Here is a 13,036-nt window from a genome sequence, read left to right on the forward strand (position 1 = left end):
CGCATACTACCTCTAACACATGGTGGTTTGGGTGAATTTATGGCAGAAGGAAGAAAGGGAGGGAGGGAGGGAAGAAGGAAAGAAGGAAGAAAAGGAGGGAGGGAAGAAGGTCGAGAGGGAGAAAGGAAAGAAGGGAGGGAGGGAGGGAGGGAGAAGGAGAGGAAAAGAGGAGAAGCAATCAATGTATATTTACAGCTACCTTACCAAGTCCAAGTTGAAACATAACAGCTTCCCTCTAAATGAAATCTGAAACCAAAATTAAAGTTCAGCTTTCCTACACCAGATAAGTAAACTACCTCAAAAGAAGTCACAGTTATGCTTTAAAATAAAAATTATTTACAGCTGCTCAATACCTAGGCTTTGGTTTGTTTGCTTGCTTGGGGACATTTCTGTACAAATTCCTGGTGTCAACAAGACACTGGGCAAGAGCAGGTGAAGCAGCCCGCCCCAGCAAGGAGCTAAAGGAGGGCAGGCAGGTAAAGCCCCGCCCCCAGGCACCGCGCGAGGGCCGCGTGGGAGTTCACACCCTGGTTCCCAGCTCCCACAGTGGCTCTAGGTCACACGTTCCTCTCTGCATTTCCCCTCTCACAAAGCCCCTTCCAGTCTCAGTGAACGCTTAACCGCTGTCATATGCAAGCTTCACAGACACCCCTACGGTTAGAACAAACGACACCGACACCGCATTTCCAAAAATCTTCTGGGAGCTAGGACCAAATGGCTCTCCGTGCTCCGTTCTCCCCACTTCTCAAATGGAGTAAGCAAAAGTTCCCGGAGAGAAGGCACATAGTAGGGCACAAATTCACCTTCTATTGTGTTCTCAGTCTATACCTTATATCCATGCCTACTATCCTAAGTAATAGAGTCTAAGCACATCGCTTTGCTTTATCGCTCTGCCTTAAGGCTGGTGATCAGACAAAACTAACTTGTATCTCCCCCTCATGAGATCCTCTTTCCTCTCCTTACTACTGTCCATAAAAAAGAAGAATAAAAATAAAAACAAAAAGGAAAGGAGGAAAAATCAACAATAGGGACCAAATTGTTGAATTTGTCTATCAGCAAGAAAAGTTTTTGCATTTGCCTGCTATGCATGAGCTTCTACTAAAACAAAATCACTCCTGCTTCAACTGCAAAAGGAATATAATTGGAAGCTGCCGTAAACTGTCTAAAGTTATTGCAGTCCTGTTGTGCTTCAGGATTCAGGTCATCAGAATTAGATCCCCGTAGTACACAGCATTCTTCCAGTGTGGTCCCCCTACCCGTATAAATAAACTTAGACACACAAACACAGAAATTATTCTCTAATGCTTTAAAAGAGAGGCGAGTAGAAGCCCAATAATATAATTGCTATATGAAAAAGAGGGGCAGACAGGAATTATAAGGGAGGGTGTCAAAAAAGAAATACAGTAGTAGACTTAAAAATATAACCTACAGTTCCGTGATGGGGCTGCTAATTGCACACAGTGAGAAAAGAAGAGAGAACAAAAGGGTGTTAAGGAAGCAAAAAATAATTTTTAACCTCCTCCAATGATGTGATTTAACTTCAGTGCGGATTACGTGCAGAGGAAAATTGGCTGAACAGTGCCATATATAGCTATTACATTCTAAAATTAAAAACTACTCACAACAATTGCAACTATTCATTGTTATCTATAAATATTCTCCTTAGTAAATGGTACCTAAATTTTTTTATCTTTTTTTGATTTTTAAAACTGCGTGATTTTGACATAGAACAAAAAAAAAAAAAATCAAGAAATACTTTAAAATATATTGAGTCTTCCTCAGAAATGCAATTTTTGACTTTTTCCTTTTTCTTTTACCCCATGAAACTCAGTGGCCACTACATATACACATATGCAAGGCACCTATTAGCTTATTGCTAAGAGGTCAGAAGACAAGAAATGGTTCAGAAAGGAAGAAAGAAAGACAGGAAGGGAGGGAGGGAGGGAGGGAAGAAGGAAGGAAGGAAGGAAGGAAGGAAGGAAGGAAGGAAGGAAAGAAGGGAGGGAGGAAGGAAAAGAAAAAAAAGAAAGAGGGAGAGAGAAAATAAATGACCCAAACTATTATATTAAGTGTCTATGTTCCTAGACTGAGCGTGCAGATAAAAGCCACATCTGAAATATACATTGCTCTTCATTTAAACAATTGTTTCTTGCTGTTGTTTTAAACTGGCCACCTGAGCATTTTCCTGGTCTTAGTCTACCTCCTCGGTCACTTTTAAAAAGCAAAAATTATCAAAATAAGAACTTGTCACATGCTGAAGCAAGCATACATGGGTTCTTTTTCTTTATTTTTAATATTCTGACAATAATTTCTAACTTAAATACCCATCAATCAACTGTAATTCAGATGTACTGCCTACTTTGGGTATTATGAACATGTGTATGTGTTTTAAAGTTACAAAAGGTTGATGAGACAACAGATAGTTTTCCTGTTTAGTTTTGAGTCCTTCAGCTAAAATCATGAACAAAAGCCAGAAAACAAAAGCAGTTGAATGAATGCAATTATCAAGGTCCTCTCCAGAGTTCTTCCTAGGTGAGCAAAAGTGTGAACGTCACATTAGAACACAAACAAAGGCCACCCAAAGTCAAGTGCCTTCTGCAGTGCTTCAGACAGCTGCCTAAAAATACTCACTACAGCCTAAGAGCTCTAGAATAACAATAGGAAATATCCCCAAACAGTAAGGGAGTATTTGTGAACTGATCATGCAAGAGATCTTTTTGCTAGCTCTGTATCAAGAGGGAAGAAAAAAAGAAAAAAGAAACACCCCAATATGCTCGTCCAACTTTACAGACACTTTCTACTACGCTGATGCATCCATCATATGGAAGATTTGTTGGTACAAACTATGAAGGTGCCACAGATCCTGAGTGGCAAAGTTACTGTGCTTTACAATCAAAGTGTTTTTTTCAATATACCACAGTTAACTTCTGATTTCTTCCTTCCCTCAATCCCTCCAGCTCTCAGGTTGAAGAATAAGAGGGAGGTATTTAAACTTTTACCCAAAGGTGTTAACTTGGTCCAGGACTGTGTATTTCTCCCTCAACACAGGGGACAATGACACTTAACCATTCCGTTTACATTATTTCATGAACTATATTGAAAAAGTATATAATTCTAGAGATAACACACACGTTTGTCATAGATATTGAGAGTCTCCACACATTCAGTGTGTTCACAAAATTTTTTCAAAAAGCACAATATGTATTCCAACTAGAAAATGACACATTTAGAACAATATTTTGGCTAACACAAGTTTCCCTGTCACCAGACTTTTGCCAGTATTAACAAGCAGCAAACTCTAAAGCAACACCTGAACGGGTTCTCTGTTTCCACCCACCCACTTCGACCTACTGCCTCAGTAGGTTTTAATTTGGAAACTCGAACTAAACACTTTGGCCACAATGTACACTTAAGTGCCCTTGCTGTCCTCCTTTTAATCAAAATCTAATAAAACATCTGCAAAAATAACTCATTCTGTATTATTAAATATCCTTTTTCATCTTGACCTTACATTTTGTGAACGAAGACCAGTAGGAACGCATACTCAATTAGAAATCAATTTCAACAAATTCAAGGAAGTATGCAAAGTAAATAAACATCAGAGACAAAAGAAGAAAAACAGGAGGATGAAAAGAAGAGAAAAGAAAAAATAAATATGCACGTATATACACACTTAAGTTTTCTTATTCTGGGCTAATAGAAAAAAAAAACCTGGAAAGTCTGACAAACTGAAAAAAAAAAGCTCCTTTGATATTTGTATGCACAATCCACAAATGTCTTAAAAGGTGTCTCACAGCTAAAATAATGCAATTATCAGGTTGGCAATAACGTTAGGCTTTGGCAAAGCAACGGGGAAGATTCAAAGGTCTGAACATCACTTTTCAGGTGCTTTGTCTAGGATATTATGCGCAACACCAATAACAGACAACAAAGGACCTGCTTACTAATTTTCTATACATTTGAAGGCCCAAGTAATTACATATTCAATCAACAGACACACCTCAAAACTATTTATTTTTTTTAAAGGTATAGCCCCGAGAGCTCAAAAAGAGAAAGCTATCCTGAATGTCCCCCCTTTCCTATTTTATGTGTAACCATCAATATATATCAACCGGGCATGCAATCATATTTATTGTCACTTTCATTCATGTCATGCCCTTGCTTATATGGTTTAGATATGAATTATTGACTGTTACACTCCTTGTTTAAATAAATAAATAAATAAATAAATAAATAAATAAATAAATAAATAAATAAATCAATCAATCAGACGTCAGGTACTTCGCACTGGGCTTCACAGAGAGCAGGAAAGTCAGAACCCAGCAGAAGCTCCCGCTTTATGTAACCACCCCCTTGTCCCTCATCTTTATGATTGGTTTCAGATTGCCTCCTCCTCAACTCTTTCTTCTTACAAGGGCGAGATTTACCCACTTTGGAAAATTAAGGATTAAAATAAACAAACAAGAGGATGTTGCTAAATGTCCTTCCCTGAGCATCTGTTGTTTAAGAACACCTCTGATTGATGACTGCTATTTTTTAATTGTTGCTTTAAAATTTAAATGCCCTCCTGGGATGTGTTATAAGTGTGTTAGTCCATGATACGAGATTTAGAAAGTAGAAAAACAAGAGAGTGAGTGATCGCAAGGTAGTGTACTCTTCTAAACCCAACAGTTCTCCTTGCTATAAAATCACAGGCCATTCAAATACCAATAACCTAATGTTGTAGAGTACTTTCCACAAAGGTATTTGATGACAGTCTCTTTTAAGAACATCTAGTCTGCTGTGTAAATAGAAGAAAGAACGAGAGAGAAGGAAAAAAGAAACTTAAACAGTTTAGCTTCCTATATACAACACCAAAAAAATAAGATTTTAATTATGGGCCAAAATATATATGGGAAATAGACTTTTACTTTCATATTTTCCCACAAAGCCACACCATTCCATAAATTCCCTCCAGAACCCACATTTTAACTCCAGTTTCGGAAAAGACTGAGAATACAATGAAGGAAAATAAATCTATAATGCTTGAAAATAACTGTCAAAGAAACTTAGTGCTTTTTTTTAAAGAAAGCAGGACTAGGACATCCTATTAGAAGTATATAGACAACCATGGCTACACTTTTATTCTGAATTTTTATATTTAAATAAGAGGCTCATGATTGCTGCTTAAGGATTCAATTGGCCAAAGAAAATGTCAAAATGTTGGATTCTCATTCCTACCTGTTTTTTCTTTGATTTCACACAACACATTAAACAAGGCAGGCTTCATTCTGTGGCAGTTCAGAGCATGTTTTCTGTAAGAAAAAACAACAACATGATAGCTTAGGTGGATTCTCGAGATTGAATGACTGATAACATAAAGGGGTAAAATCTGAACATTTAGGCAAAATTACAGATGGAGCATAACTCTGTGGCATGCTTCAATTGTTTTTATGACTTAATATACAAAGTCCCATCATAGAGAGAGAAATAATGTTAATTAGCAGTGAGAGAGGAGGGATTTAAGTACAGAACAGAACTAACCTAAATTATGCCCATTTAGGGAGAGTTTTTTTTAAAATAATACTTTAATCAAAGTGGAATTCTTAAACCAATAATCTTATATAGGACAATGAATACAGCAAAGCCAAATGCAGTTTTATATAATCTATGCAACGAGCACAGCCTAGTAGCTGTCTGCCTCTCAGCCGGGATGTGTGTGTGTGTGTGTGTGTGTGTGTGTGTTTTCAAATTTAATTCATCCATGTGTTCGAATTCATTCCGCAGATGCCCCTGTATTCTCATAAACACAAGATGCTTGAAAGGTCTTCTGAGTAGAACTGTCAATTTATAAAATTTCAGTCCCCAAGTTAAAGAGTATGGAAATGCATTGCCAGGGGGCAAACATACCCATATGGGGAATAAATTCATTTCTCTGTGTTCACATTATGCCTCTTGTGCACACACCGCTTATTTGCAGGTGTTGAAATTCAATTATTTACAATTAGGACCTTGCACCCATTGGGGAAAAAATAAATACAATTGTGCCTTTTAGATTAGTTATTTACCTGGTTCTGGTGTCTGTGTGTGTTTGTATTTAGAATGCACTTGAGGAACCAAACAATACCTTTCCTTCTACTTTATTGTGGAATCACTTAACAGAATGATAATGTTTTGGAAATAAAATACTGATCATATCAGCTATTAGTTAAGGGAACTCTGTTTACTAACTGAAATTAATGTGAAGATAAATGAAAAGCTCTGGCACTCAAAACAAATGCAATTCTTTTTTGATCCTTTTGAAAGTTAAAAAAAAAAATAGAAACACATCGTCATGTAAAACAGAGATTACAAGAATGCTCTATCTACTGTACAATAGGGAGTAATAAACTCAAAATTCAAGACACCGAAATGAACACGTAGATTGTATTTAAAACGTAACTGTTACCTTTGAATCAACAAATACACATTTATAAAGATGTGACTAGGAAAAGGAAAAAACAACATAGTATTGCTAAAGTAGTTACATTGTTTAACCAAAAAGAAAACACAGTAGCAGATTTAGTCATTTTTCTCCTAGAGGAGGGAAAAAAAGATGAAAGACTTTATTCTTAAAGATCTTATCTTCCCTTCCTCTTTTAAAACAGTTTTCACTAATTGTATTCTTACACACAGACCCAAATGCACACAAAAATTCCCACACAGCTACAGAGAAATATTGCACTTCTACAGTTTCACAAATGGAATTATAGAGGGAGAATTGAAAATTTCCCTGTCCCAAAATTGTATCTGGTCTCTCAGCATCTAGGCCATTAAAGGGGGACCGGCTGAGCCGTGCTAGTCCTCAGTTACACAGAAAAGGAGAGAGACTAAACATCAGAAAAGTAGTGAGTGTCTATTCTTACTGATTCCTTCCAGTTCACAAACTTGCCATCAAGCCGGTTTACTGGTATGTCTGAGCGTATTTTTCTGGAACAATATAATAGAGAAATCAGCTCCAATTCAAAAGAGAATTGCCAGTGGGAAATTGTCCATTTACTATACTTACTAGCTTTTCATCAGATAATAAAATTTAAAAAGAGTACCCATTAATTTTAAAAACCTTCCCCCTATTTAAAAGAAAATTAGAATAGTTCTAGTCTTTCAACATTTGCAAGTTTCAGAGCACCCGTAAACCTTAGTACTTTTGAGTTTACATGTTGCATGTGCTGGCAGCTAAAATAGAGTGTGATTCACAACATCCGTGCTTTTAGATATTTCCTCTAATTTCCCCAACTCAAATTTCTATTTCCCTTAGAAAAAATTACACAGCATGTCTTCTCCGTGCACCTAAGTCACTTGAAGTAATTTTGTGCATATTTTTAAAAGATTTTCAAATTATAAAAAAATACTTCAAAGATTCAACAATTGTAATTGTTGAGTAATTGTAGAGACATATGTGGTCATTAGATTTTTAAAATTCTTCCTTTCAAGTTCGGCCTTGGGCTTGCTGCTAGTGAGTTGCCACTTAAATCTGTGTTTTATTCTGAAAGAGAATTTTCTATAAAATCCTAGAGTTCAGAACTATATACCTGGCGGTGGATTAAGTTAGGAAGCCAGTTTCTTCATTATGTTTCTTTAATGGACATCTTCGTGTCCTGGAGGATTCAAGTACATAAAATCCACACAAGCTTTCCTTTCTCTTTAGTTGCATTCTAAGTGGTGGAAGAAGAAGCAAGGGGAAACAGCATGCTTGATTTTTGTCCCCCTGATCTTTTTTTTTTAAAGGACCATACGTAGCTGCCTGTGTCACAGAAGACTAGCAAACCAACTTAAATTAAGAGACAATAAAGTTAAACTAAAAATGAGTCTCTTCAAACTAGCAAATGTTCCCAAGAGCAAAATTATCTTTGTTTTTTTGCCATTAGCTTTTTCTAAAAGCAGAATTAAGTGAGTGCAAAATATTTTTTGAATGCTGACAACTATGACAAAGAAATAGCCTGTTTTTGTTGTTGTTGTTGTTGGCTTGTTTTGGATTTGGTGGGGTGAGAAAGGAAAAAAGATCATAATTTTGGAGGGTAAGACAAGAAAGAAAATCAAACTCGCCGAATTAGCTAAAGAGCCAGCTGAATATGCAAATAAAGAGTTCTTGGGACATTTTATTTGGTAATGTTAGGAAGTCCTTCAACCAGAAGGCATGGAATGCTACTCTGAACTTGACAATTCTGCTCTCTTACACTTTTTTAAAGCAGTAAAAAGTGCCGAGAGCCGCTTTTGGATCAGTTGGCAGTATTTTCGGCGTGCCTGAGTGTTTGTGTGGATCTATATGAATACCTCTATACTCACACACACGCACACACACACGCACGCACAATATGTACACAGCCACATCACAGCCTGGGCGATCACACTTTCGAGAACAACGCTTCTTCAAATTTTACTCCTCCGCCATGTAGTTGCTTGTCAAAAACGGGCAAAGAAACAACATTTTAAAAGAAAGCGCTGTGGTGATTCGGTTCCCATTGTTTCCCCCTGCGAGAGGGAAAAAAAACAAAACAAAACAAAAAACCCAAGAAAGGAAAAGAAAAGCCTCCATCTCACCTGGCCTGCGCCTCATCCAAACTCTGGTCTGTGATGGTCATAATTTGCTGTAAAATGTCTCCAATGTCCTGCTTCCTCCCGCCCTCCCCCTCGGTCCCTCCGGCCCCATCCTGCAAGTGCTGGGACAGGCCGGGGTGTCCGGCCATCCCGACCCCAGCGTGGGAATGCATCAGCCTGGGCTGCTCGTCCATCTCCAAAGGCTACGGCAGCCCTCGGCTCTTCCTCTTCTGCTCCTCGGCTCGGCTCCTGGGAAGCACCAGGCTTTTTATCCTTCAAGCTGTCTTCAAATCCTTTTCAGGATAAACAGGGAAGGGGGAAAAAAAAGAGGACCAAAAGAAGAAGAAGAAAAAAATTCCCTTTGCCTCTTTAGAGGATGGTGGGAGGGTGGGGAGCGGGGAGGGGGAGGGGGCGTGAAGGGGTTGCGGGGTGAGGGTGGGGGTGAGGGCTGGTGGGGAAGGGTGTTGACTCCAAAAAGCAAGAAAAATAAACCACCTTCCCACTTGGCGAAAAGAAATCAGAGCTGGCTTTTGGTTTTTCAGTCCGATCTCCTTTACAAGGCAGAAATGGGCTCCCGGCGCTTAAATCTGTGGCTTAATCCTTTTGCAAATATGCATTGATCGGGAGAAAGGAGAGGAAGGCAGGGGGATTGCAATGCAAACTTTCCCCCCCACCCCCCGCTGCCCCCCACCCCCACTCCGGGCCAGAGTGATCTCAAAGGGGGTGGGCTGTTGCAAAAGCCAGATCTCCCCCAGCAGCGGCGGCAGGCAAAGCCCAGGCTCTCTCCTCCTTCGTGTCTCTGCAAACTCCAGCAGCCCCGTCAGCCTCCTGCTTTTGTTTAGCTCAGGCTCAGGACTCCAGAAACATATACAGAAAAACCACAGCCTGAGAGGAGGAGGAGGAGGAGAAGAAGGAGGAGGAGGAGGACTAGAAGGAGGAGAGGGGAGGGGGCAGAGGGAAGAGGGAAGGGGGGAGGGGGCGGGGAAGCCGGGAGGCGGGGGAGAGAAGGAGGGAGGAGGGCTCCTGGAGCCACGCCCCCTCCTCTGATTGGCCAGCAGAGAAAAGACGGTGTCCTCCTCCCCCTACCTCCCTCCCTGCACCTCCTCTCCGGCCTCCTTCGGCTCCTCCCCTCCCGGCGCCCTGTCAATCAGAGTTCAGAGGTGGGCCGGGAAGGAGGCCGAGCTAACACCAAGTCTCCAGTCCTTAAAGGTGTAATGGTAGCGTCGTTCCAGCTCAGTTTCCACTTCTGCTGCCTGGCTGGCTTACTTAGGCTGCGTCCTTGAGGAAAACGTGGTTCCACTTAAATGCAAACCTGCAAAATTAACACGAAAGAACATATACGATGGATCTGTACGCCCAAGCCCTGTTGGTTTGTTTGTTTGTTTTTTTCCCCCTGTAGCACTGCCATTGAAAACTTGATTGTTTTAAACCCTCAGACCTCAGGAAAACTGTGGAGAGCAAAAGTTCGTCAGCAAGAATAGTGACAAACACAACCAAGCTGTTAATATAATTAAGAGCGATTTCTAATAAATGGCATAGGTAATAATAGGTAATTTTTAGAGGAACCAATGTTATCATAGTGGAGTTAAAATACCAAATGGTGAAAAAAGAACCAAATTGCATCATTTTGTGGCATGAAAATTAAATGATGGACTATGAAACTAAATAGAGCTTAAGACAAAGAGATTAATAAATAAATTCACTAAGGGAAAATAAGTTCACCAAATGAACTTAATAAACAAGTTCAACATTTCTCTTCCCCTGGGGGAGATTAGTTATTTGGCTTAAATACTCAATAAATAAAGAAATACATTATCACAGACTGGTTCTAGTTTTTAATATATTCTAATAAGCATTATTAACTGGGAGAAGTGAACTGACATTTATTGAATGCCTACTATGCACAAAGTAATTTACATGTTATTTTATTTAATCCCCCAAGACGTCTCTGTGAATTATAGGTTATTATTTTCATTTTACAGAGAGGAAAGTCAGGAAGATTAAAGAACTTGTCCAAAATCCACAGTTATTAAGTGTCAAGGCTGGAATTCAAGTCCAACCGTGCCTCTCTCCAAAGGCCCGGTGTTTCCACTAGACAGTTTGCCTCAAACCCAGCAGAAAAAACGCACAGTGTGGCCTTTAGTCACATTCGCTTTGCCTGTCTATGAGCACATTCAAGGATACTGGACTCAAGGTGACTGAAAATAAAATAATAATAATGATAATAACAAATAAAATGAAATCAGGAAGGAAACCAGTAGGAAACCATTAGCTCAAAACCTATACTGCAGCTCCAGAGGAGGCTGAGATTTGCCTCCAATCTTTTCATCAGGCAAGGCAGGTGGACTCACACATCTGACTGGGCACACAGTCACCGTGCCCATAAGGTAAAATAGCGGGCTAATCCCTCTGGGAAAGGCCAACATATTTTGGAATATAAAAGAAGTATTCTGCGACTGGGGATTTAGCTCAGCGGCAAAAGCGCCTGCCTGGCATGCGCAAGGTCGTGAGTTCGGTTCCCGGTACCGGAGAAAAACCAAAAAAAAAAAAAAAAAGAAGTATTCTCCTGTGTAGCCGCTGCTCTTCTGGTATGGTGATGTAATAGAAGGAAATGCATGGGTCCTCTGTAAACCTCAGTGCAACCAATCTGCAAAATGGAAAGCGGTCCAGCCAGAGATTTTTAGCTCTGCAAATAAATTGTTACTCTTAAAAAAATAAATAAATAAATTGTTACTCTTTTCATCAATCACTATGCCAAAGTTTGGCAAGATAAGAGCACTTAGAAAAATATTTCAAAGTGGTTCTTAACAAGCTACTTGGCACTTATTAGGACAAGCACACACAATAGGGAGTATTAATTGTAATTACGATGTCATATTACTAAATGACGGGTTTTATTCACGTACGTACCCTGACTTATACAGTTTCTTTAATCAACCCTAATCAAATGTTAAGCACAAAACTTCTTGAATCATATATCAATCAGACAATGTGAGTTAGCATATCCCTTACATGTTAAGGATAAAGTGAGAGCAGGGTCTATAAGAGATAAGTTTGTGAGCAATTAGTTCTGAGGGCACCTCTAATAAAACTCACCAGGGCAAAGTATTGGAAAGGGTATCATCAGCAAGAAGATCATTGTTATCTAGGAATATCATAATAAGAAAATAAATGAGCACAATTTATTACTAAGAATAGTTTTGTTTTTGTTTTTTTTTGCAATATGGGGGTTGAACTCAGGGTTTTCTCATTGAGCTACTTCTGTACATTTTATTAAATATTTAAACTTTCTTTTTGAAGCAAGTCCTCATGAAATGGTTAAATTACCCATGCTGGGCTTAAATTTCCAAGCCTTTTGCTTGAGCCTCCCAACATGCAGAAAATACAGGTGTGCACCACAACATCTGGCTAGAGATGGTTAATAGTAATTTAACACTTACTGTGGTTAGGAATTCTGTTCAGTGTGGATCTTTTTGGTTGTTTTGGTTTTTTTTTGTTTGTTTTGGGGACTGGTTTGGACTCCATAGCCCATACTGGCCTGGCTTCTAGAACTTTCTACCCTCCTGCCTCAGTCTCTAGAGTACTAGGATTGTAGGGAGGCACAACCATACCCCGCTCTATTTTAATTTAATTTAATCACTGCAACATCTAATTTCGATTCTTTTGCTTTGAACAGTTACTTTATTATTATTATTACCAAGTATATTTCAGTGTCAAATAAATGCTATAGCACTGATATCATGCCCTAGACATCCTATAAGAGATGAGACAAGATGTAACCTAGCCAAAGTCAAGAGAAGTAAGTAGGCTTTGAGATGGGTCTAAAGGACCAGTTGGATCTAGAAGACAGGGTTAAAGAAATTGACAGGAGTTCAGAAGGTCAGGGTGTCTCTGTGGAACAGTACGGTGCTATTAGAGAGCTATGACTGAGTGGACTCTGAATAGTACCACTGGTACCAAGGATCCTGAGAAGGGACTAAGTCATTCATTTCTTTTGGGATGAGTTGCCTGGTTGCCAACTAAATTGGCAACAATTATCTGGTTGCCCAAATCATGTAAGAAGGGAAGATGGAATTAAGAAAAGGAATTAGGAAGGTGGCAATTGAAATGGAAAAAAAGAGGCACCTTTTCAAGTTGGAGCCACCCAAAGCAGATAGTTTTGATTTTATGTGAATGGGAAAGACAAAGAGAATCCTTTCAAGTTTGGATGAGAATGATGCATAGGTATTAATATAATATTAAGTGTAGCTATTGATGCAATTTGCTGAATGTATTTCAGCACTTGTGCATAACCATTTAACATCTGATTTTAACAATATTCTATCTGTAAGTGAAGAAACAAAGGTTCCCAGAAGTTGAATTACTAGACAAAGTACAGAAGTGACTCACCTTATCAACTAGCATGCACCTGAGAAGTGCATCAGGAATTGGCTGCTGGACTATGTAGCTGCAGAGAGCACTTGCACAAACTGAAACAGCT

General features: G+C 39.1%; 1 protein-coding gene across 5 annotated transcripts in view; it reads right to left on the bottom strand.

Moving 5' to 3' along the window:
* Pbx1 (pre-B-cell leukemia homeobox 1) overlaps nt 1-9,502 on the bottom strand; it is a 305,901-nt gene extending 296,399 nt beyond the window's left edge. Inside the window, exons 1-3 of one of the 5 annotated variants that reach the window (XM_005398250.2) lie at nt 9,052-9,499; nt 8,560-8,849; nt 5,221-5,294 (exon numbers count right to left, since the gene is read on the bottom strand). In XM_005398250.2, coding sequence (XP_005398307.1) covers nt 5,221-5,294; nt 8,560-8,750 — 265 coding nt within the window. In that variant the 5' untranslated portion in view covers nt 8,751-8,849; nt 9,052-9,499. Of the gene's footprint in view, nt 1-5,220; nt 5,295-8,559 lie in introns of all 5 variants that reach the window. The other 4 variants (XM_005398252.2, XM_005398254.2, XM_013521403.1 and 1 more) reach the window with 4 other exon arrangements.
* Between the last annotated feature and the right edge of the window lie 3,534 nt (nt 9,503-13,036).

The sequence above is a fragment of the Chinchilla lanigera genome, unplaced genomic scaffold, assembly GCF_000276665.1.
Source record: "Chinchilla lanigera isolate Chin_1 unplaced genomic scaffold, ChiLan1.0 scaffold00061, whole genome shotgun sequence".
Classification (NCBI taxonomy): Eukaryota; Metazoa; Chordata; class Mammalia; order Rodentia; family Chinchillidae; genus Chinchilla; species Chinchilla lanigera.